General features: G+C 41.8%; 1 protein-coding gene across 4 annotated transcripts in view; it reads left to right on the top strand.

Moving 5' to 3' along the window:
* The window catches only part of agbl4 (AGBL carboxypeptidase 4), a 736,228-nt gene that overhangs the window by 566,383 nt on the left and 143,401 nt on the right, over positions 1-26,444 (top strand). For all 4 annotated transcript variants that reach the window (XM_048538942.2, XM_048538940.2, XM_048538939.2 and 1 more), the window contains one exon: positions 18,977-19,091. In XM_048538942.2, coding sequence (XP_048394899.1) covers positions 18,977-19,091 — 115 coding nt within the window. The remainder of the gene's footprint in view (positions 1-18,976; positions 19,092-26,444) is intronic.

The raw sequence follows: 26,444 nt of genomic DNA, 5'->3' as shown, positions 1-26,444 counted from the left end.
TGATCAGTTTTCCAATTTTTTAAAATTTCTCTCCTCTTTTCATTCATGCTGCTTTTTAAAGCCCTCTTATCCCTGTGGGCCTGGAGGTTGGTGCATGTAAACAGGTAGGAAGATGCAGACTGGAGATTCCACTGTCCTCCTACCTCCCTCCGATCAAATCTGCAAAGACCATTTCTCAGACTTGGTAGTGGCCTTTAGGTTTACTAATTCATTGTCATTCAGTGCCCAGTTGAGGAACCTAGCAAAGGGAAATTATGATTCAAGGAAACACTGAGGTTCATCACTGGAGATTGTTTAGTTGAAATCTGCAGAAACTCCCAACTAAAAAAAAACAACCAAGGTTGATTGATACCTTCACCTGGATCTGAAATCATTGAAATGGGCACTGTTCTTGGCCTGGGTGTGGGTCCTACACCCTACCTGAATACAATGGCCCTAACCCCAGTCTGAGCAACCTGGCCCTGTCCCCTGCCTAAGCATAGGAGGCCCTAGTCCTGACCTGACCATGGTTGCCCCACTCCCCAATCTGAACACAAGAGCTCTTCTTTCTACCAATTTTTTTTGGGTACACTAATGAACTTGACTGTTATGTTGAATACCACTGGCAAATGTATTAAGGGCGATTCAGGCAGAGGCACAAGTGAAATGGCACAGAATGAACTCTTTGGAGGACTTCAATGTCCGTCACCAAGGTGGACTTGGTAGTACTACTCCTGATTGAGCTGGTCAAAGTTGAAAGAACATAGCTGCTTTACTAGGCTTGTGACAGTGGAGGCAGATCTAGCAAGATTAAAAAATCTCTTTGACCTCAACCTCACCAATCTACTTATAGCACATGCATCTATCCATGACAGTATTGGTGGGCAAATTGCTGATGGAAACAAAGTTCCGTCTTAACATTGAGCATACTCTTTGTCATTTGTGTGCACAAAGACCAATGTAAGTGTGCAGGTGCAGTAAGTAATTAAGAAGGCAAATGAAGTCCAGCTTTTACTGCTGGAGGGCTGGTATTTAAAAATGTGTAAGTCTTACCTCAACAGTATAGGGTCAGTGACCTTGTGAAGTCACACCTGGAATTCAGTGTACACTTTTGGTGGTATATTTAAGAAAGGATATACTGACATTGGAGGCAGTTCAAAACAAATTCTCTAGGCTGATCCCTGGGATAAAGGCTAAACAGGTTGTACCTTTAATCTTCAGTGTTTGGAAGAATGTGGGGTGATCTTACTGAAACATACAAGATTCCAGAAACAGTTCTGAAAAAGGGTCACTCAGCTCGAAACAATACTCTGTTTCTGTCTCCACAGATGCTGCCAGACCTGCTGAGTTTCTCCAGCAATTTCTGTTGTTGTTTAAGATTCTGAGGTGGCTTGACCAGTTCAATGTCCAGAAGTTGCTTCCACCTGTGGGGCAGTCTCAAACTAGGGGACATACTTGTACAATAAGGGGACATTCGTTTAAAACTGAGATGTGAATGAATTTCTTCTCCCAGAAGGTAGTGAATATCTGGAAGTCTCCACCCCCGAGAGCAGTGGAGGCTAGATCACTGAGCATATTTAAAATGGAGATAGATGGATTCTTGAAACATTGAAGAGTTGAGACTTTGAGGAGTGGGTACAAAAGAGGAATTGAGGGCTGGGCCAGATTAGTCATGATGTTATAGCATGATGGGGGTGGCTTGATGGGATGAATAACTGAATCCTGCTCCTATTTCTTGTATTCTTATGCTCTACAACCTGCACTAATCCATGAAAGTAGTTAGGAAAGCAAAACAGCAGCAAGTAAAACTCCTTCCCCAACTTGATCTAAGCCCCACACATTACAAACTGACACACTTCACTCTGTGCAGATTGCAGTCTGTGCTAATTGTACAGTGGCCTTTTCTCATACTCTGCCTCAGCTGGTTTAGGTTTCTGATTTAAGCCAGAGTAACTTTTAGACCCAGTTAACCACCCAGGCTACGGCCGAACTATCCACTAGGAGAGGTTGTTTTCACTCTGACCTTTAGCATTACTGATACTGAAACCCCTCTATACACATCCTGCTCAATACTATTGACCAGAAACTGAACTGGACTAGCCATATAAATACTTAGAATACAGTGGTGAGTAACTTACCTGCTTATTTGTCAGTGTCTGTTCATCATTCATATGTATGATGGAACACTTGCCTGAATGAATGCAGCACTAACATCAATCAAAAGAGTCTTGGCACCATACAGAACAAAGCACTCAACATAACTGGTACCTCATCAAACATCTTCAACATTCACTCCCATCACCACCAATACACTGGTGTAGTCTGTACCAAATACAAAATACATTACAATAATTCAATATGGCTTCTGTGACCACACCTCCCAAATCAATAACCACTACTATCTCAAAGGACAGGGGAAGCAGATACATGGGAACGCCATCACCTACAAGCTTACTTCAAAGCCACATACCGTCCTTACTTGGAACTATATCACCATTCCTTCATTGTCACAATCCCGGAACTCTCCATATCAATAGCACTGTACATATACCCACACCGTGTGCGCTGCAGTGGTTCAAGCAAACATCTTGCCATCACTTTCTTAAAAGTAATTAAGGGTGGGCAATAAATTTGTTGGCTTATCCAGCAATTCCCATGTTACATAAGCGAATTTAAAAACTCCTTAAATTCTATTAAGTCTTCTAGTGAATAAAGTTCTGCTCCAAGAAATAAAGAATTAAATTCTGATCTATGTAGAGTAGCAACAAAAATAATAACAAAAGTTGTATTCTTGCTGTAGTACAAACACATTTCTTCAGAATGTTTAGAGTTAGATGTTCTTCACTTCCACTGTCTCAACTGATGGCAATCACACCGTATAATTATCCTTCTTAGTAAGTCTAGATTTAGCTGCAAAGATACTTGCAGTTTGACATTTGTATGCAAATGTCAGTGCTCTCTGGTACATCAATGGAGGCACCAGGGAATTTTATGTGGAAACTTGGTGCAAACTGCATGATTTTCCACCACATGAGAAATTTCCTTGCTCCAGTTGTACTTTGGAAATATGCCAAAAAAGCAAATAAATTTGTGCCCGTCAGCTTTAAAATTGAACTTTGATTGAACTGGGAGCAAATTGGATGACAGAGGGTGTTATTAGACAGTCTGCCCAACCAATTTCATTGGCAACAGTCCAGATTGTTTTTGTGGATTCTTGTGGATTGCTCCTGCTTGTTATGGTAGTAATTTCAAAGTTATTTTCTAAGCTACTAATTTTCTTGACTGGTGACTATCTTTGTACCGTAGTCGTACATACACAATCTCGTACTGTGGTAAAATGATAATCAAGTTTCTATGTGTATCATAGGACCCTGATTTACATATTGAAAGAGTTTACCAGCTAATTCAGGTGCCTTGATTGTCAGCAAGCCTTTCTCCAGTATTTTGGGACATTAGAAAGTAATTTCTGCTTCGTAGGGATCCTAAAAATACCCAAGTCTAGTCTTCTGTTCTAAAGAAGTTTAAACTGAAACCATCATTTATTTCTTCTTATCCCAGAAATGTTATTTGATTTCCTGTATATTTCAAGCACCATCCACTCTTTTCAGATTTGCAGTTTTTGTCTAAAAGGTTACATGTAAGTCTCTGAGCAAAAGTCTTGCACAAGCAACGTATTATGTGCCAATTTAACTCTATACTGTAGTAAAGGCACCATGTCTGTTGATTACTCTGAAGTTCAATGACCTTTGATGATCAGCAATAATGAAGACTATTGACTGAGGAGAAGACATTGAGAATTTCCTTAGCTATGCCTTTAATGCATGACATTGAAATGTTTCATAAATATTTGCATATTAATGATGAGAATATGCATGAAACTTCTTCAATTGCCTTGTTTATAATATTTGGTTCATTTGTGAATTTGTAGGTGTATTTTGTGGTTTCACTATCTGTATTTCTGTGCCTTCTTATTTTTCTGTATTATTATCAGACTTTTAAAAAATGTTGTTCAAACTGACTCATACTTCTCTTTCAAATTAGGTCTCCACCTGATCTCGTGTTCCTTTGGTCCATTTACATTTTGTGTTAAATTTATGAACTTTTATGCTTCTCCGTCTTTATATTAACAAGAGTTGCGAAATATCTTGTGAAACAAGTTGTACTGTTCCCACTGTAGACCGCTATCTCTGCAGTTCTCAAGATCAAAGCACAATGAAGAAAATATATTAATGCAACAACGTAAAACATTCTCGAAATAGACAGCATATTTAGCAGCATCTTCTGCACGAGAATCATCTTTAACTTTTCAGGTTAATCGACTTTCATTAAAACTACAACAAGTTAGACAAATTTGAGAAGTACAGAGGCAAGGGAAAAGGGGAAGAGGGGCTAAAACAAAAGTGCAATGAAGGGGAGAGCACTAAAAGAAATGTCGGACCTGAAAGCATTGGAGAGAGCAAAGTTAAAGCAGAAGAGGAAAGATGGTATTTCAAGGACAGCAGGTGGTCCACCTGCACACTTGAAATAAAATAACAGCACAAAGAGAGTGCTGCAGGAATAGTGGATTGTCTCAGTGGAATGTTTGACCTCAACATTTTGTGCTATGCACAGGCTAGGCATCTACAAATCATGTGCATGTCTTCATTCTCCCCTTTTTCCAAGAAGTTTCCCTGTATTTTTGAGAATTTGGACAAGTGATGGTTTAACTTAATCAACAAAAATGGAATTATTAGAAAGGCTGGCTGTAATTAAGTTGACAAGTCTTCAGGATTGAATCAGATACATCAGAAGATACAATGTAAGAGTGAAAGTGATTAAAGTGCTCCATGATTTTCCAGTTCTCATGACATTGAGGAATCATGCCAGAGAACTGGAAAGTTGCAAATGTTACACCATTCTACAAGAAAGAATGCAGGGATAAATCAACAGTTACAGACCAATCAGTTTAACCGCATGCACAAAAAAAAAGCTTTTTGAAACACTGTCCTGAATAACATTAGTAGTCATTTGGACAAATGTAGACTGATGAAGGAAAGCCAGCATAGGTTCTTTCAGGGCAAATTGTGCTTAATTATTTTGGTTTTCGATGAGGTTGCAGAGCAGATTGACCAGGTAATGTGATTGATGTATATATGGACTTCCAAAGGTCATTTCATGAAATACCAGCCAAGCTGGCAGCAATTAAACAAAATGGACCATGGTTGCAAGGAACCTAAATTCAGTGAGTGACAAAAATAAAGATTAGTCTATGACCAGTTGTTCTTCAGAGTGGCGGAGCGTTTCCTAGGGGTTAGGATTAGGACCACATGACCTGTATCAATAACTTCAATTTTGGTGAACAAGGCACCATTTAAAAATTTGCAGTGAACACAAACATGTAATATTGTAATTGTGAAAAGGTTAGTGCTAGAATTCAAGACAGCACAGACAGGTTTGTTGAATGGGCAAACAGGAGCCAATTCTAATGCAAAGAAGTGTTTGAGGACTGAATTGCTCCCAGTTCTCATGTTTTTGTGTTCTTTGGTGGGAAGAACAAGGAAAGACAATATGAAAAAATTTTAAAGGGGATGCATCAGCAGAGGAACTTAAGTGTATATGTGGACAAATCATTAATAGTGGCAGAACAGGTTTGATAGCTGTTAATAAAACATATATGATCCCAGACTTTATAAATAAGGATGTAGAATACAAAAGCAAAAATGTGATGGTGAACCTTTATAAAATACACATTCAACTTCAATTGTGCCCAGTTTTTACCATCACACTTAAGGGAGGCTGTAGTACAGATTAATGGGTGACGTTCTGGGAATGGTAAACGTCAGTGATGAGGGTAGATCAGTAACGTTGGGGTTGGTCTTTTTAAAATAGAAAAGGTGAAAGGAAATTTGGTAGAAAATCAATGGACACAGATTCCTGGTGATTAACAAAAAAAAGCAACATGACAGGCTGAAAAGCCTTTTATAACATGTACATAAGATCTCGAACTGATTGCCCGTGAGAGCTATGGAAGCAGATTCAATTGCGGTTTTCAAAGGGAATTGGATATTTGTATGGAGAAAATAATTGCAGGCTATGAGGAGAAGGCAGGAAGTGGTGCAAGCTAATTGACTCTTACTGATAGCTAGTATGAAAATGAAGCATTAAAGAAGTCTTTGTGTGCTGTATCCATTCTACATTTCTCTGATAAAGTTAGAAAAAGATAATGAACTGAATAAACCAATACAAGAACTGCTTAGAGGAGTTGAAAATAGGGAAACAGAATCATTACCTATAGCTGTCTTCCAAAAACAAACCAAAAAGTTCAAAACAAAATGGGAGCAAAGGCCATAGTCTGAGACTGTTGTACTCAAGTTGAGACCAAAATGCTGTTGAATGTCGAAATGAAAAAAGAGGTAATACACTTCGAGCTTTTGTTGAGCTTCATTGGAACAGCGTAGGATGCCAAGGCCAGTGTACAATTAATTAAAGTAGAGGTAACTAGAGCTCTGCCGATGCCTGTTTTGTAACCAAATCTGCACGATACACAAAAAGTTTGTCTGAAATCACACAAAAGTCTCAAGATGCAAATACATACTTTTCCGGTGAAAGATCCAGAGGATATTCATGACCTACTGGTATGTATTAATTATTAGAAGAATGAAAATTAAAATTAATATAGAAATGCAGAAAATGGATTTGACATTATTGAGGGTCCTGACAACAGCTGTGAGAGGAATCTGTGGTTGACAAGGAAGAAAGGCATCCTAAATAGGACGAAAGTTGTGACTACACGCTGAAGTGTCTAGAGCATTAAGATACCAATGCATGTAATTTCATTTTGTATGTTGTACAGTTCCTACTTTAGGCAACAGATGGTCAATTATTTCAAGCAACCAATAATTCCAAAGTAGTGTTTCAAATGTGTGTGTTTATGCAACTCTCTGACTCTGTCCAGATCAGTAAGTATCATTACAGTCATTTGGCATCTTGTCACTGTATACTCGAAAACATAATTACGTTCTAATGAAGACTTTATGCATTTAGTTCTTCCTGTCTAAGTCTTTGAGAATAAAAAAAACAGATTCGGCTCTCGTTAATTGGAAGATATGTTTGTTCTCACCTTCCTGACCCATGGCACATTTTGAAATGGCCTTTGTGTACAACACTTCTCATTATATTAGTTTAATTGGTATGGCAATTAATCTGCTCAGCTGTGAAAGAAATTTACAGCATGCTGTGAGTAGCTTTGTTTCCATTGGGGTGATATTGTGATGGCTATGTTTATGTGACACCCTGATAAACAATAAAACTGCTACAAATGACTGTGATCAATTATTTAAGACATGTTACTAGTAATGAAAATGAAACACATAGCCTTTTGTTGAATGTGAATCTTTTTTGCAACTGCTGCAAAATGGAGCCGATATTCTTTCTTTGGTTTTGCTGTGAAGAAATGTAATTATGTTCCTGATTGTTTCTTTATTTTGCATAATACTAATGCTTTATTCTAACGTGTTTCTTATTGATAGCGTGGGCTTTAGTATTTGGTTTGTATTGACTTATCAGGAAAACGATTGGTGGCAGGCTAGTGAATAGTTTTAATAATCTTACGTCTATCACAAATGCGCTAAATATAATTGACTTAGACGAGTATATTGTTCAAAAATGCTGCTGAACATAATTCACTTCCCCTATGTTCCTGAAATAATGTTGTTTGGTTACAACAAACATATTTTACTGTTATCTACACCAGTAGCTCCAAGCTCTCTGTTACTTAGTGCATCTGGCTGAATTCTTCTGATGAGTTGGAAGTTGTGCTGCCAGGGATGAAACTGGGAGCCAGCTCCACTCTGGCAGGTGCCATGACCTGAAGTAGCAGTTTGCCGTTGACAGCTAATTTAACTGGCAGCTGCGGGGGCCACCCTTGAAATAAGGATGATGACTTGGCCTGGGAATCAGCCAACTCAGTCATAAGGCTGGCAGATTTGTGGTCTCAGCAGTGACGCCACTAGCAGTGAGTGGTGCTGATGGTACATCAAGTGGGCAGCAACACCGGAATGTCAATCTTCGGGGATGTTGTAAATGGAGACAGCCTTTGGTGCAGAGGCAGACATTGCCATCAGGGGATTTCTTCACATGTCACAGAGTATTTTTTAAGAAGGCTACCCCAGGAGGCTGCCTGAATTTATCTGGTGGTTTCCCCACTTGGTAGTTAGCCAACTTGATGCAGCCAAAATATCCATGAGGCAAAGGTCATTGTGGCCCAGTTACCCAACAGACAGTTGCTCCACTAAGATTCCTGCCACTGGCAATATATCAAGGTGACAAGACGATGTCAGGTTCCCATCCTACAACAGGTTGTCGGTCTCCGTGCCTTCCAGCCCATTACCAATGAGCTGGGAAAATTCTGCCACTGTTTTGTCATTCCACTTCTATTTTCACCTCTGTGATAGTGGCTTTCTATGTTGTTTCCTCAATGCAACTTGGGGAGCAGCAATCTGTTAGGCACCTTGAAACCTTTTTGTTTCTGTATTAAATTAAATAACTGTAATCCCCACGTTGTTTTGGCAGGGTAATTCATACAAGTTAATTGTGGATGCAGATAGCTTTGTGGCCCAAACCTAATTCACCTGCCCACTAAGGAGGATGTTTTAGATGTTGTCGGATCTGATGCTTTTCTAAACTTAAGAATTGTCTATAGCTTTCTTTCTGAACCATAAAGCTAAACTCTTTACCTCCTTTGAATTCAAAGCTTTCATAATGAGGATCAGTCTTTTCATATTCTCTGTAATGCCTCCAGTACTTTTTTCTTGGCAGCCAAAATTGGATGAAGTACTTAAGTTGTGGCTTGATTAGAAAACGCAGAGTTTCGGTAATACCTAATCTGAGATATTCCATTGCTTTGCGTATGTTATTCAACATGCTTTTGCCTTGTTGCATAGCATTGGAAGGTTAATGGAAATTCCATAAATACTCCTTAGCAATTACAACCTCATTTATTGAATATATGTAGTGGACTGAATCTTTGACTGCTGTGCCTAATTTGCAAGTTGCGTTGAGTTTTCTCGAGAAATTCTTGCCATGAGGCACAGCAGGATTTTGCACTGTCCTGGGAGGGTCTGAATGAGTGAGTGTGATGGCAGTGAGTGAAGAATCCAGAGATTCAGCCTGGTCCACTTCATAAACTGATTGCATGTCCCTCAGTGCACAGTGTCCTTGCAGCAGCATTACATTGATAGTTGCTGTGACAGCACAAGGTACAGCTTTGAAGTACAGAAATATTATGTAAGTAGACCAGAGATATGCCATGGAGGTTTTTCAAGTTTGGCACATGTCAGATGCCAGTGTCTTTGGAAGTTGGTGGTTTTTGGCCAATGCCAATGAAGCATGCTCACTGTGTCCAGCATGGAGTTCCTTCAGAGTAAGCAGTGAGCTGAAGTTACTGCTCCAGTTTCCATGATAGTAGGAACTGCAGATGGTGGAGAATCTGAGATAACAAAGGTCTAGAGCTGGATGAACACAGCAGGTCAAACAGCATCTGAAGGCTGATGATTCGGACCTTCTGAAATTTCTGAAGAAGAATCTAGGCCCGAAACATCAACCTTCCTGCTCTTCTGACGCTGCTTGGCCTGCTGTGTTCATCCAGCTCCACACCTTGTTTGGTCCAGTTTCCATGTTGGGCTTTCTTGACATTCGGCTGTTTAGTGCGTTTGGTATGATCGGGTTAGGTGATGTGCCCATCAGAGCTGATTAGCTGCTGATAAATAAATGTTACATCTAAAAAGTTAATAGGTAATGGACAGAACTGATGTCAATCTCTATATATTTATTTATTTATTTAAATTTTGCATTGCAAGCAGTGAGTAAAGTTTTGTGCATCACAGGATTCGCTGTGACACAGCCCATGGCATTCAGCCTTACTAGAGATGAACATGTGGCATCATGACAATGATTTCAACTCCTGACATAAATTCAGTCAATACCTATTTATGATTATTCAAGTAGATCAGCAGTTAATGCACACCATTTGTCCTGAAGAGAAGTGGAGTCTATCCTTACACAATTTTGTACGTATTTATAATGTATGTACTGCAAGCAGAGGAGACGTCATTACAGAATTGGCATAATGGAAGAGGGAGCAGAACATTTAACTGGTGGGGCTGGAGAATTCCTCCATCTGTTGAGTCCTGCAGAGGGGATAATTCCCTGTGTCAAGGAACCAGGTGTGATACAGCATCTGGGATCATGGGAGATGGTTTTGTATCACTGCCGTACAATTAACATACAACTAACAGTGGAAGCGGTGAAAGGTAAGTATGGGTTTGGTATCATTGGAATATTTATGGGAATGACGAGATTTATCTGGATATTAAGTGTGAACTGCTGATGGTAAGTACTGGAGGTATGTCAAAGGGCAAAATATTTTAATTCGACGGATTGCTTTCAGATTTTCTCAAGGGCTACTTTTTCAAATCTGGGGACTTGTATTGGTTTGCAGGAGCGCCTTTCTCATTCTTCCTAATTAATGTATTAAGTAATCCAGTCATGGAGTAATAATGCCTTCTGTATTTGTGTTGACTATAGGCAATTTACGTAGAAGCAAAAGTAGAAAAAATAATCAGCAACCTCAATAACCACTATTAATGTCAAAGTTGTAACACACAAGTAAAACATTAATTTCCTGGACATCATACAATTTAAATTAGTGACAGACAACTGTCGTAAATTAACAACAAAATTTTTTTTCAAATAACTGACACAGTTCCACACATAAAAAGCCATCGCCCTAAATCCACATTTTGCTGTCTTTTGAGGACACAGCTGTGTTTTTGCATTGCAAATATAAAACATTTTAACCAGACAACTACAACCTTTCTTACTGCATTTCTAATCTCAATCCCAGGTTTAATTTTAACAATAAACAAAGGGCACAATTCTTCCAGCCTCCAAACAGTGTAGGCAATGACAAGTCAATTGGGAAAATGTGACTTGAATGGAAAATGAGATGCCCAGGTTTGAGAAAAAGTGCCTGATTTTTCACTCAAGGTTGTAATGTCAAATGGGAATATCACTAGTGAGCAGTGAGGGACTAATTTGCATGCATCAACATTTCATTATAACCTAATCGACCTCATTTATATGCAGTTTACTATTTTCACAGGCCGTGGAGACAAACTAAATAGTAACAGTTCCTAACATGAGAGTCAGATGGTGTACCTGGCAGCTGTAAGCCAGTGGTGTCATCTCTGGGTGTCTACCTTAGCCAGCATTCCCCAACAGTTAATATTACACTCTGTGACACACTCTGCCTGTCTGCCCTGTACATCCATGGAGGTTGGACAAGCACCAACCTCACACATCATTATGGCAGTGGAGACACCATGATTATGATGGTGGTTCTCCCAGGACAAATCAAGCTAAGAACATTCATCATCAACAGAAGGCCTCATGACCATTGTTGGATTATGATTGCAAGCAGAATTTAGAGGATTGTTGGCTAATCTGAGCTGCAGTTGGAGGATCTTTATGCTGGCTTTATCCTAGCACGAATGCAGTGACCAGCCAACCAGAGCTATGATCTCTGCTTGTGCCCACGCCCCATGCCAGGGTCCATAAGGTGACTGTGAAGAAGGTAGAGGTAGAATCACCAATTGACTAGACCAACATAGTAGACCCATTCAGCGTCTGGAGCAGCAAGCGAAAGGTCAAGGTAACCCTGAAGATGGACGCTAGTGGGAACACCCTCAACCCACTCTCCAGCTTCATGACCAGAGGGAGCCGAAGCTACCTGACATACACAGGACAGCCTAGAGTGTGCCGGCCTGCTGGGGGTCAGGGCACATGGCAATAGATGCAAAGTGACCCTCTGCAGGAACTGCAAGCAGGAGGGCCAGCTGACTAAGGATTGCAGAGAATCCAAGAGCTGCAACCTGTCTTTGGAAGCAGGCCACTTGTACAAGGCCTGCCAAGAGTAGGATGGGTGCCACATACACTCAGATGGCTGGAAGTGGCAATGTGAACTGGGGGCACCCAAACAAAGTAAGGTGCCACCCTCTAGCAAGAAAACTGAATTGACAGGCACCAAGAAGGAGGCACAGGTCAAAGAGGAGAAAAAGGTAGCCAGCGCAAAGACGCAGCAACTGACCCAACTTCTAACTGAACAAACAGAGTCAATGAAGGAGGAGTGAACAAAGGTGGGGGGACAGTGGATACCAGTGAGAAACAATCAGAAAAGGAAAACACATCAGGCACCTCCCCCAATCCAAAACAGCAAGACAGAAAGAAGCAGTTGCATCATGGCCACACCAGCAGCTCCTCTGATGATGAAGATGTGCAGTGTGGTGGCCACCAACAAAAAAAGCACAGTACCACAGGAAAGAAGAGAAGAGCAATGCCCAACCTGGAAATGCCAGATGTCATGAGGAGCGCAGTGAGCCCAACCTCCAGCCATTGGAAACCCGGGGGATACCCACTACACCAGAGCTCTGGGCAACCAGGAGTAGCAATGCTCCGAATCAGGAGCAGAGCATGATGGTCTCTCTGTCTGACTCAGGACTGGACCTTCCTGGCTTTGTTCTTGCCCCGATAGCACCGAAACAGGGCAGTCCTTCAGGGAGGAACAGGGTGGCTCCCTAAGTGCTGAGAATGCCCAACAGTTCGCTCACACCACGGGCATGCAGGGAGTTCCCCAGTGACATGACTGCTGGTGAACAGACATTAGATCTATAAACTTTCAAAATGGGTTTTAAAATTGCCAGCATTAACGTGCATAATGTTGAATCTGTTACAAAATGTATTTCCACATTGGCTTACCTGACCAACATTAAAGCAGATCTCTTGTTTCTGCAGGAATGTGAGATACCACACCTCAGCAGCTACAGGAAATGGACGAGCTTTTGGGCCCATGGGCCTTCAATTTGGTCAGGGGAAATTATTGTCATTCCGGTGGTCTAGGTATTCTGCTGCGAGGAGACAACTTCACTATCTTTGTGGTTAAGGAGATGGTGCCTCTTTGTAGAAGACATCATGTGTAGAAAAGCACCCCTCAGTCTGATTAACGTGTGCGCCCTGGTGGTAAACGGTGAGCGCTGGCCATCCTGCAGCAGCTCCCACTGTTATTAGCAACATCCAGGCCAGTCATTCTGGCCGGAAACTTCAACTGCATCATCGATGAGGTTGGGTGATCCAGAGAGGCTTACAATAAACCAAATGCCATGTCCAGATTCCTGATGGAATTGGTTAAGGTTGCCAAGCTGCACAACGTCTTCAGCACTGCTGCAGATGGAGCACGGCGTAGATACATCCGATTGCAGCCAGATGTGTCTATCTCCTCAAGGATAGGTTTCCTGTTTGTGTCCCCCACGTTCTCGGTCAGATGCCAAGCCAGTACTGTTCTCTGACCACTGCTTCCTGCTGACCAACAATCACCTGCAGAATGATTAGTGGGCAGGCAAGGTAATGTGGAAGCTGAAGGTGAAACTGTGGGCCCCAGAAAAGAATAGAGTAGAATCCCTACAGAGTGGAAACAGGCCTTTTGGCCCAATAAGTCCACACTGACCCTCCGAACAACCACCCCAACCCATTCCCCTATAACCCACCTAATCTACACATCCCTAAACACTATGGGCAATTTAGCATGGCCAATCCAGCCAATCTGTACATCTTCGGACTGTGGGAAGAAACCAGAGCACCTGGAGGAAACTCACACAGACACAGGAAGAACGTGCAAACTCTACACAGACAGTAGCCCAAGGGTGGAATTGAACCCGGGTCCCTGGCACTGTGAGGCAGTAGTGCTAACCACAGTGCTCCCCCAACATTGAGGAGTTCAAAAAGGATGACACAGGTTAGAGAACTGTGAAGCCCCTCTTTGAATCTCCAGCCATCTGGTGGGAAACTGCCAAGTGAAACATCAAGAGGCTCTTTATCCTCAACAGCATTCAGAAGCTGAGAGAGAGAAACTGGAAGAACTGTACAAACTCCAGAAAAGCATATAGAACCTACACCTGCTCCATACAATGGGTGTCACTGTTACAAAGATGTCCAGAAGTGAAGAGCCAGAAAGCCTCATTCTTTGCCTCAGAGGCCTCCAAGATGATCTTAGAGTCCAGAGTCTGCGCCGTGGAGCGGGATGAGATGCATTCGCATTTCTTCTCCCAAAAGGTGCATAAGGAGAGCTTTGTCTCAATAGCCTGAAGGAAGAAGATGACTCGGTAACGTCGTCTCATTTGGCATCCTGACGATCAGCAAATCTTTGTATGTCAGACAGTGACATGAAGCCCACAGACAGCACGGCGTCCCAGTCATTCCTATCTTCTATCACGGAGGTCTGAGATGACAGTGTAGGGGAGAGGCTGGACAAATCGTTATCTCTGGATGAGCTGAGCAAGGCCTGCAAGCCCTTAGAAATAAATGAAAGTCCTGGAAGCAATGACTTATCAGTCGCATTGTATTTAGCTTTAAGAATTGACTTGCCAGGACCTACTGGAGGTGTAGTCTGTTTCTATTAGGTAGCATGTGTGAATCCATGAGGAAAGATGTCATCACCCTCATCTACAAGTAGAAGGTGGAGAGGAAGGAAGTTCGAAATTAGTGACGAATTCCACTGTTTAATGTGAATTATGAAATCCTGCCGAAGGTCATTACCAATCGGTTCAGGTCTGCCCTGGGATCAGTGATTCACCCTGACCAGACCTGTGCTGTACCCGGCAGGGCGATCTCTGAGTGCCTTGTGCTCCTCAGGGATATGATCGCCTGTGTGCAGGAGTAGAGGTGGACACCTGCCTTAGCAGCCAAGACCAGGAGAGGGCCTTTAACAGGATATCACACACCTACGTGTGGGATGTGCTGTCCAAAATGGAATTTGGGGAGTGAATCTGCAATTGGATCCAACTGCTCTACACCAGCATCGTTAGTGCAGTCTCAATCAATGGGTAGGAATCCGAATGCTCCCTGATGAGATCTGGAGTCAGGCAGGGCTGCCCACTCTCTCCTGCCTTGTTTGTAAGTTTTGGAGAGCTTTTTGCTGAGTCCATCAGGAAGGATGTGAGCCTGAGAGGAGTGACTATTCCAGGCAGCAGAGGCTTCAGTCAAAGCCTCTCTTTGCATGGATGATGTTGCTGTTTTCTGCTTAGGTCTACAATCTGTGTGCAGACGCATAAGCTTCTGTAACCCATTCAAACATGCCTCGGGAGCCAAGGTAAAGTGAGGCAGTAGTGAGGCCATGTTCTTTGGGAACTGGGCTGACCAATCCTTTATCCACTTCATCATCAGGACGATTACCTGAAGGTGCTGGGAATATAGTTCGGAGGGGCAAGGACATGTGCAAAATCTTGGGAGGAGCATATCATCAAGGAGATGCAGAAACTGGGCTTTTACGAGCACCACTCCCTCTATTGCAGGTGTAAACCTGGTCATCACGTGTGAGCATTCTGTCTGTCATTGTACATGGCGCAGGTCTGGCCCATTTCCCCAGCTTGCACCGTTGTAGTCACTGGAGTCATCTTCCACTTCATTTGGCAGTCTAAGATGGTCTGCGTCCACAGGGACATCATGTACAAAACTCTGGATAAGTGAGTGAAGCAAGTACCCAATGCTGCCCTCATCCTGATGGCCACCTTTGTGTTTGGCAACGTCAAACTGTGTTTAGACCTTCGGTATGCAAACACCAAGTGTCACTGTGTGCTGAGGTTCTACCAGTCCCTGGTGTTATGAAGGATCTGGCCTCATTGCTGCGGAACGCTCCAAGTAGTTGGACCCTCCCATATCACCTGTCCTTTGTGGAGAAATTTGCAATGACAAACACCTTTGACTATACGTCCATCAGGAAGTGGTCAGCATATAATGCCTTAGAGACCCGGCAGGAAAAGGAGAGAGTGGATTTTGTCAGGTTGTTCCCTGAGCAGTCTGTTAAAGCCATTCGGCAGAATATTTCATCACCAGAAGTTTCCAACAAGCACTGAGACATTGCTTGGCTGGTGGTGAGAAGGGCATTACCTATGACATCCTTCAGGTATACGCAGACTCTCTGTCACACAATTCCCTCGAAGCGGCTGTGGCGGGGGGGGGGGGGGGGGGGGGGTTGCGGGTGGGGCCGGTAGAGGCTGTCATACAACTCCTGCTAGAATGTTTCTTTGCAAAGGAAGCCTGGAAAAAGATGCAGTGGTTTTTGTCAAAGTTTGGCCCGAGTAACTCCATGATGCAGGACTCTGTGTTCTATAGTCTGTTGCATGGGGGACACACGGAGACAAACATTTATTGCACCTGGAGAACTATCAGCTTGGTGAAAGATTCTCTTTGGTCTGCCCAAAACTTCTTGGTGTTTCAGGCTAGGGAGTCAACCTCAACTGTGCGTTTTTGACCAGCACATTCCAAGCTCCATGATGAGGGATCAGTGAAGCTTAGGGCAGCTGCTGCCAAGGTGCAGTGGTGAAAGTCTAAAGTCTTTCTGCCGAAGTTAATTAGAGTCCGTTCAGTTATTGGACCCTCTTGGTGCATCAAATGTATGTAAATGTAGTCTTGTACAAGTAAAAAATGCCTTTGGTTTGTTTTCTGGACATGTTTCATATGCTGCTATACAGAAGTGAACTGCTCTGGTGACTGTGTATGTATATCAAGATATTTTATGAATAAAGTGTATTTTTGAAATAAAAACCAACTATGTGACAGCTTGGACTCACTAATAATATAAATCACCATTTCAGTACGGCACTTTGCAACTCACCAATACGTTGCATTACAATACAGCTTCCCTACCACTTTCCCTGTGGGATGAGCACCCATGTCATGCATCGGAACAAACTGCATGTCCAGACCCATAACTTGTTCTCTCAGCACACGTTATACTGACTTGGATGTTCACAGCATCTCTGTCGTACTTTGCCTTTTTGTACATTCCCGCTTATTTCAAAACTTATAGACTCAGTTCTGTTTTTCCATTCCCTTCAGTGCTGACACAAAACAATGCAGTCTGACATGTTTATGAATAATGAGCAGTCAAGGGGTGGACATGCTGCTGTTCACTGTACTATGTCAATGTCACTCATACGCCATGCACCAGAAACTTCAAGAGCAAATATGCTGAAAGTGCTTCAACCATATGACTATACCACAGAGTCTAAGGGGACGAGTCCTCCTCAAGTCAAGGGGGGCTCTCATTCATCAGGGGATACTTCCACAGTCATTCAAAGGCATCATCCAGTCCCACTCCAGTGTTTTGAACACAGTCAGTCAGCTGCTTGGAGGATTCTTGGTCAGGAATTCCGTATTAATACAGATCAGAGGGTGAGCCACTGTCAGTCCTACAGATCCCCAGTATAATCAATCTGGGCATTAGTAATAGGTGTGTTGGAGAGCTGCACAGAGTTCAGTTTCTCCCACTCTGTTTCTTGGTCTTTGTGTTTCCCATCTGCTTCTCACAATCTACTTCACAGTCAGTGGTCTGGTCACTTTGGCCCCTACCCCCACCTACTTGGCATCCTATCCACCTGGAAGCCTCCCCTAGCACTCGACTGGATGGCCTACTCCTGTTCCTTTGTACTTACCCACTTTCCTGCCATCCTTGCCCTTACCTATCTCACACCCCGGCCTCCTGACACCTTAATCTCACTGTTGCCTTCTGTACATAGCTTTCGACAGCCATTCTGGATGTTTACATTTCAGAATAAAGCAGCTAACTGCTTGAAGAGGGAGAGATAATGGGAACTGCAGATGCTGGAGAATTCCAAGATAATAAAATGTGAGGCTGGATGAACACAGCAGGCCACGCAGCATCTCAGAGTGCTCCTGAGATGCTGCTTGGCCTGCTGTGTTCATCCAGCCTCACATTTTATTGCTTGAAAAGGGAGTGTGGTTTGCATTTCCCGACAGTTTGGAGCTTTGAGAGAACTGTCAGAACGGAAGTATAGCTCCGCATTTCTGAAGGAACCCTGATTGGAATCTCCTGTCAGAAATGTGGAGCTCTATCCCTTAGGAAGAAAGAAGGGGCAGAGAGACAATCTGCATGAAATTGCCACTCCTCAGAAAATCGGGCCCATGTGTTTTTAGTATTTTGCATGAGATGATGGAGTGACAAGGTTTAGCTTATATCATCCCGAAATTACGTTAAATTATTTTTGTACAAACTACCCCATCTCAAAATTTACAAGTGTATTGTTTATCTAGGGTCCATTAGTTATCGTGGCTAAAACTTTCTTCAAATTTTATGCAATATTTAATTTTAAATAAACACAAACAACTTCATTTTTCAGATGCAAAATTAGTTATTTTAATACCTTAGAAGGGGGTGAGAAGAATTTTAAAAAACATGCAACATGCAAAAAGGACCATCCAAGATGGCAACACTGCTCATTTTAAATTGTTTTTCAATCTCTTGTGGGACCTGCGCATCGCTTACGGGCCAGCATTTATTGCCTGTCCCTAGTTGCTCTTGAGGATTTTATTTGTTTAATTTTAGCCAGAGTATAATTCTGTAGAATGACATCCATTTTCAGTATTGTTGATAAATAGGAAGGATATGAGCTATAACATCACAACAGGGAAATGCAGAAAGAAGTCAAGTATTAAAGATAGAGCAATAAATACTAATATCATTCACAGACTAGAAAGTTGACTTGTTTCTTAGTTTAAAAGCAAATCTTTATTGGTTCAGGGATGAGTGGAATTTTCCAGCACCATTCAAAATTTGATAGATTTCAATTGCAAGGAAGATTAAGTTTTTAGTCAGCGTACCATGGCATCTTAGCACAGCAAAAATACTTTAAATCTCTTGCTACATGATTTTTCTTTCAAGGACAGAATTGTTATGGGTCTATTAGTTTAGAAATTGTGCAACTTGATGTGGATGATCAATTTTTAGTGAATTTCAGTCCGCGGCAAGGTCAATACTTTGAAGAAAAGCACAAACTTTCTCGATTGGTCTATAATCCCAGAAAAGATCTGAAATCAGAAATCTGTATAGAGTGATAACAGCCCATGTTAACAATATTTTGTAAATTTCCCATTTTTCTGGTCCTTCTAGGTTTTATTGATTTTCTTGTCAGCCAGCACTCAGTTGCCAAGGCTCTCCGGGATGTTCTGGTCTTTAAAATAGTACCAATGCTCAATCCTGATGGAGTATTTTTGGGTAACTATAGGTGAGTAAAATCATTAACTTTTGTGTTTTAAAGATAGCACTTCTCATTTTAACATATTATTAACATGTTGCTGTATTTGAAATTGACAAAACAATACATTTTAGGAGATGTTCAAACTCGGCAAGTTTAATATTATTGCAAACCTGAAACTATTCCTCCACCAGCCCTCTTTTTAGGCTATAAACCAGCTACCAAGGTTCAATCTGAATCCAAAGGAGAGAGATACCATATCCCTTGGGCAGTCTCGTTTAGCTTGTTTCATGTGTCACATTGAGCTTGATTGCAATGCTTCTATTTACTTTGTGACTCTAAGGTTAGTGCAAAGGCAAACAGTTTTACTATGGCACTACAGTTATATTATGAATGAACTCACAAACATATTGCTTTCACTTTTAACTTTTGGATACTTACTTTTCAAATGATAGGCAGAATTTAATGGCTCACCCCAGGAGCAGGTTGCCATATAGGAGCAGTAAAAGATAGGGTTGTAAGCTCATTACTTTCCCAAATTCCCACAGTGAAGCCTGGGCCGGTAACGTTGAGGTCAGCCTTCTGATGCAGAAGTCAACTCAGGTACCTATTAATGGCCACAGTGGTTTTTCTACCAATGACAGACGGATGTGAGGCTGGCCACCAGGTAAACCTTTAAAAAAGTCTTGCTTCCTCTGTATTTGGTTCTGGGAATTGAGGGTTAAATAGATTCAGACTTACCAGGCCTAGAGGAGGCCTGAAGTGACAATGGAAGCACAAAGATTATGAGGCTGACAACCTTAGAAGAACCACTGTCACTTACTGAAGCATGAGCCTCGTTTATGATGATGAATGGAAGGTACTGAAGCCTTCACACCTCACTACTCCTTAACCCTCCATGTGCCACTCCAGGCCTTCATGTCCCGATGCGCAGTGATGATCTAATCCTCCATGTCACCTTCTAATGCATTTACTCATTGCTTGTTGTGAGTGTTCCCTTGCCTATTCTAATGTTCTCCCTCAGTGTCGTCTAAGGCATTGCAACAGGTGGGTGATACCTTCTGACTTTCAATTAAGGAGACTGGAAGTGGCCCTGGGCCTGGTCAACATTAACCTGACATGAAGTGACAAGTGTCTTGACGCAGGAGCAGTGGTGAAAGCACAGATGATGTTATGCTGAGAAAGAACAGCAGCTACATCTTCTAATATCATCAACCTTGGAGCATATATTGCAGGACTACCGGCAGTATAGCCATCACCCTTGAGCGCTGAGATCATTGACTGTGATGGCAAAAGTTGGAATTTACATGGCAGCAACACTGAACCTCATAACCTTCCAATAAGGCATTGGGTGACATCTTCTTCCGTTATAGTGGACGCTGACACAGCATCTATCAGATGTTGCATCACTGTTTGAACCACTAGTGTTGCCATAGAGATGGTATCATTTCTGCACTGGAAAGGATGAGCAGTAAGCTCAGCTCATGCGCTTACCATGTTGGAGCATTCTGTTTTTACATTTACACTTGTACGCAAATGCAAAGCATTACTGATTATTGTATCCCGAGGGACACACACACACACACACACACACACACACACACACACACACACACACACACACACACACACACACACACATATATAGGCTTTCAATTTCCTGATGTGTATGACTAGCTACAAGTCTTCCTTTTATAAAAGCATCCCAAAAGCCCCAAGCTAATTACGAGCTGTTAGGTTTGATGGCTAATGTGTCTTTTAGAAAGCCAGAATATGTCCTGGTCTCTGAAAGGTGGCCGAGGTAAATGTGGTCATATTTTGGTGAATTTTATGACGTTATGTTTTAATGAATCTCAGAAGTATTTCATTGCTTCTGAGATTGAACATAAAGGTGGATAAAGCACAGCACTCTTCCAGCTAGTCACCTACTTACCAAATGAACAGTAATGTCAGTATTTTATTACTGCACTATAATAGTGCAACGTTAAGGCATCTAATTCAGGGCAAGTGATATGCACCAAGCATACAAAAGATGTGAAATGCGAATTACAAACTCACATTACCAGTTGCTGGATAGGACCTTAATGATTTCATAGTCCCTGCTACAGCCAACAGATAAATTTGATCAACCATACTGTGAATAAAAATAATATGCTTACTGAGAGATTAAGTTTGCTTCAGTGTTCTCAAGCTGTGTTTAATTTTACAAACTAAATGTTGAAATTCCAGCAGAAACATGTTATTGGACTGAATTCTTTACATTCTATCTATCTAATATGATCTATAGGCTGCATAGCTCCAAATTTACTCTTATACCCTCGAATGCATCCTAATTATTTTTCTGGAGATCACTACTGTAAATTCTGTAGTGCAGGGTCAGTGTCCTCTGGTTAGGATCTGCAATGCGTTGCCTGAGAGAGTGGTGGAAGCAGGATCAGTTGGGTTTTTTTTTATAAGGAATTAGATCATTTCCTGAGAAAGGAAAACATTTGCAAAGACTACAGCAAAAGACATGGAATGGCACTAAGTGAAGTTGTTCCATCAGAGGACCAGCAACAAGCAAGTAGACAAAGTGGCTTTCCATGAACCTGTAGTTTATATCGTCATTTTCAGAAATTTCTGAGCCGTTCATCCAGAGCATTTATTTCAAAATGCCCCTTTCATTTCCATAATTAATATATTTAATTATAGATTACAAGGAAAAAAATCTTAAAACTTTTAATGTGATTTACTATAATCTAATGTGATTTATTCCATAAAAATCTTATTGCCTTACAGGTTTCAAAACTAATATGATTTTCTGTAGAAATAAGTAGTTTGAAATAACTGGATATTCTGCACATTACAATGCAAAATGGATTTTTATAAAAGTAGCAGAACAGTTGTGGGCAGTATATCAGATTTATGATGAGATATGTGTCAAAATTCACAAGAAAACCCATTTTAGATATTTTACATTCAGAAAGTGCAAATTAGTCAGGTTCTGGCCCTAAGAGCAAAAAAGGGCTCTTGTAGGCAAACTGTCTTTTCCACAAACATGAAGATGAAATAACTATGAGATATGTGCAATTTGATCAATTGATATTTTGTCTTTACCCAAGATTCGAAATGCATCAAGTATTTTGCAAAACAGTTACAACAGACATTGGAGAGTACACTGTCACTCTCTCGTCCAACCAATACATTGGTCACAAAATGAGTTTAAATGTTTTACCCAGTTACCATTATGACCAATTATACTTTATTTATATTCAGTTTAGAATTTTTAAAAAATGTTTTTTTAAATAACGTGCAATTTGTGATTTATTATGAAAACAAACATTATTTGTCAAAAATGTAACGATGATCATTGCACTGTAGGCCATATAAAGGCATAAATATCCATCCTTCTAAATTGGACACACATTTGAAAATGAAACATTTAGCCTAAAATTATTTGTTCATGATGCAGGAAAGGCTAAGGTGTGAAATGTTCAAGATAATTTTCCTTTGGTGTTTGGTGTCCTTGCTCACATAGCTAGGTGTCATTTGATATGAAATAGATTCATATTCAATAACATTTTGGATGGTGGAAAATTGATCTGTTTCATGTTCTGTGTGGATGTGGGCTGGTTTGAAAATGCCACTGTAAAGCCTTTAGATGTTTAAGCCATGTTTTAAATAAGGCTTCTTGGAAATCATGTGACTCATGATAATTACTTATTTTGTTGAAGATATTCTGAGGTATCTTCATCACTGCTTTGGCCTTTGAAAGCAGTGAAAAGCTTTGTATCTAGTGAAAAGAAGGCAGTTGAAGAGGAAGAACTTCCCAGTTAGTTTCACTGTTTCCGAAATAGAGATCAAAATGAAACCTGTTATTCTGAAAAAGTGACTGACAGAGCTTCTCAATATTGTATTTCCTGAGAAAGCTGCATCTACCAAGACCCCAGAGACAACTGTACAGGATTAGTTTCTTAGCCACACAGAATGACAGATTTCAGAATATTCTACGCCTTTTCCTATTTTGCAATCAAGAATAACCGCCATTGAATATTTTGTTTTGCAGCCCATGAAGTAATGATACTACAATGGCAGTGCACTCCTCCAAGCTTTCATAACACACTAAACACAGGCAATTGTTACGACGGTCTTTGTAGCTGCAATTCATTTAGCACTCATTGCGAATTCAGAGACTTTTTAGAAGAACACCTCCATCAGTTTTTCTGTTATCACACTGGATTATTCATAAGGGTTTTCTCAGAAAAGCACAGGATGAGCTAGGTAGGTTAACTCTCCCTTATCAGACTATACCCCAACTGAACTCCAAATAAAATCCAAACAAACCTTAATGACTGACAACCATAAACCCAAGAATGTAATTTTGAATAATTAAGGCTAAGCAGTTAACTTTAACTATGAGAGATAATGGGAACTGCAGATGCTGGAGATTCCAAGATAGTAAAATGTGAGGCTGGATGAACACAGCAGGCCAAGCAGCATCTCAGGAGCACAAAAGCTGACGTTTCGGGCCTAGACCCTTCATCAGAGAGGGGGATGGGGGGAGGGAACTGGAATAAATAGGGAGAGAGGGGGAGGCGGACCGAAGATGGAGAGTAAAGAAGATAGGTGGAGAAGGTGTGGGTGGGGAGGTAGGGAGGGGATAGGTCAGTCCAGGGAAGACGGACAGGTCAAGGAGGTGGGATGAGGTTAGTAGGTAGCTGGGGGTGCGGCTTGGGGTGGGAGGAAGGGATGGGTGAGAGGAAGAACCGGTTAGGGAGGCAGAGACAGGTTGGACTGGTTTTGGGATGCAGTGGGTGGGGGGGAAGAGCTGGGCTGGTTGTGTGGTGCAGTGGGGGGAGGGGATGAACTGGGCTGGTTTAGGGATGCAGTGGGGGAAGGGGAGATTTTGAAACTGGTGAAGTCCACATTGATACCATATGGCTGCAGGGTTCCCAGGCGGAATATGAGTTGCTGTTCCTGCAACCTTCGGGTGGCATCATTGTGGCAGTGCAGGAGGCCCATGATGGACATGTCATCAAGAGAATGGGAGGGGGAGTGGAAATGGTTTGCGACTGGGAGGTGCAGTTGTTTGTTGCGAACTGAGCGGAGGTGTTCTGCAAAGCGGTCCCCAAGCCTCCGCTTGGTTTCCCCAATGTAGAGAAAGCCGCACCGGGTACAGTGGATGCAGTATACCACATTGGCAGATGTGCAGGTGAACCGCTGCTTAATGTTCACCTGCACATCTGCCAATGTGGTATACTGCATCCACTGTACCCGGTGCGGCTTTCTCTACATTGGGGAAACCAAGCGGAGGCTTGGGGACCGCTTTGCAGAACACCTCCGCTCAGTTCGCAACAAACAACTGCACCTCCCAGTCGCAAACCATTTCCACTCCCCCTCCCATTCTCTTGATGACATGTCCATCATGGGCCTCCTGCACTGCCACAATGATGCCACCCGAAGGTTGCAGGAACAGCAACTCATATTCCGCCTGGGAACCCTGCAGCCATATGGTATCAATGTGGACTTCACCAGTTTCAAAATCTCCCCTTCCCCCACTGCATCCCTAAACCAGCCCAGTTCATCCCCTCCCCCCACTGCACCACACAACCAGCCCAGCTCTTCCCCCCCCACCCACTGCATCCCAAAACCAGTCCAACCTGTCTCTGCCTCCCTAACCGGTTCTTCCTCTCACCCATCCCTTCCTCCCACCCCAAGCCGCACCCCCAGCTACCTACTAACCTCATCCCACCTCCTTGACCTGTCCGTCTTCCCTGGACTGACCTATCCCCTCCCTACCTCCCCACCCACACCTTCTCCACCTATCTTCTTTACTCTCCATCTTCGGTCCGCCTCCCCCTCTCTCCCTATTTATTCCAGTTCCCTCGCCCCATCCCCCTCTCTGATGAAGGGTCTAGGCCCGAAACGTCAGCTTTTGTGCTCCTGAGATGCTGCTTGGCCTGCTGTGTTCATCCAGCCTCACATTTTACTAACTTTAACTATGAATTATGTTCCAAAGTCTTTTTAGTGATTCCCTTTAAAAAATCAGTTGTCTCTTCGATCTTTTCAAATGAACAACTCACTAAAATCCTTCAAACATGAATCCTCAAGAAAACATTAATAATTGAGTGCCTTTATAAACTATGCAACAAGTTCCTGTTCAGACAAAATAGTATGTCTTAATGGAGATTGAAAAAAGGAAGTGAATGTACTCTTCACGACTATATACTGACCCAACTCAATTGCACATTTCAATAAGGTGTGGAAGCTGCTGATTGACATTGTAATCGGTAAGTTTTCTCAAATGGTATTACATTATTTAAGATAAGCATATTAAAATTTAAAAGAAGCAAACTGTCACCTGACAGGAGCAGAGTATTCATACAAAAAAATCCTTCTACTACCCCTGCATTGACTGATGACATTGCTAGAATTTTTTTCATGCTATTCAAATTGGGGACTGTGGATGGTTAACATGCAAATAGCCCAGCAGTTAAAGTTAGATCTAATTTTTCGTAAGTTCAATGCAAAGTGAAGATTCGACCTCATAAATTTGTGCTCCCTTATCAAGCATCTTACGTAACTAGTTTTTAATATATAAGTGAAGGAAAATAAAAACAAAGCACTTCAATTTTAGTAAGTGCTCAGTTATGATGCCAGCTCTGCTGTGAAGTAATATTTCCTTAGATTGCTGTTTTATGGGTATGCCATATAGCTCAGCACTCAGACATATTTCTTGAGAGCGAGCACAATGACATAAAATATATATGAAAATGCATTCAGTTTCTTGAATAAGTAGAAATTGTTATTGGTAGTGTGGGTTATAGCTTTAATAAACCTTGATTTGGTCAAGAGCCTAAAGAGCTACTAAGATGCAGTAACAGGAAAGTCAATATCTATATGGCTGCCTTACACATCAGGAAATTGCCAGTTTTATTGGCACAATCTGATACAAGTAGAAGTTGTGAATCAAACCAGAACAAGTACCTGGAGCAGAAGAGACAGAAGAGTTGTATTGTAATGCAGAGATTAGGACTGTACAATACTGGTGGAGTTTGAATAGTTTGAAGAGAGTTCTAATGTAATATCACCGGCCTGTAAAATTAATCTTTTGGTCTCTTCATCAATGTTGAGTATCTCCAAGAATTTCTTTTTTGATTTTATATTATAACAAAGAAGAGAATTAAGTTGTTCTGGGGAAGCAGCTATTACATGTATGAATTGGCGTAGGAATTAAGCCTGTTTGGCTACAAAAGGAAGGGGATAGGATTTAAAGAATGCTGGGGAGAGAAGGAAGGCAATGTATACGAGACATTGCAGGAGAATTACTAGAATGTTCTGAGGGCTGAGGGACTTCAGTTATGTAGAGTAACTAAAGAGGCTGGATGATTTTTCTCCTTCGAG

This window comes from Stegostoma tigrinum, chromosome 8 (genome assembly GCF_030684315.1).
Source record: "Stegostoma tigrinum isolate sSteTig4 chromosome 8, sSteTig4.hap1, whole genome shotgun sequence".
Classification (NCBI taxonomy): Eukaryota; Metazoa; Chordata; class Chondrichthyes; order Orectolobiformes; family Stegostomatidae; genus Stegostoma; species Stegostoma tigrinum.
This window is presented reverse-complemented; position numbering and strand designations above follow the sequence as displayed.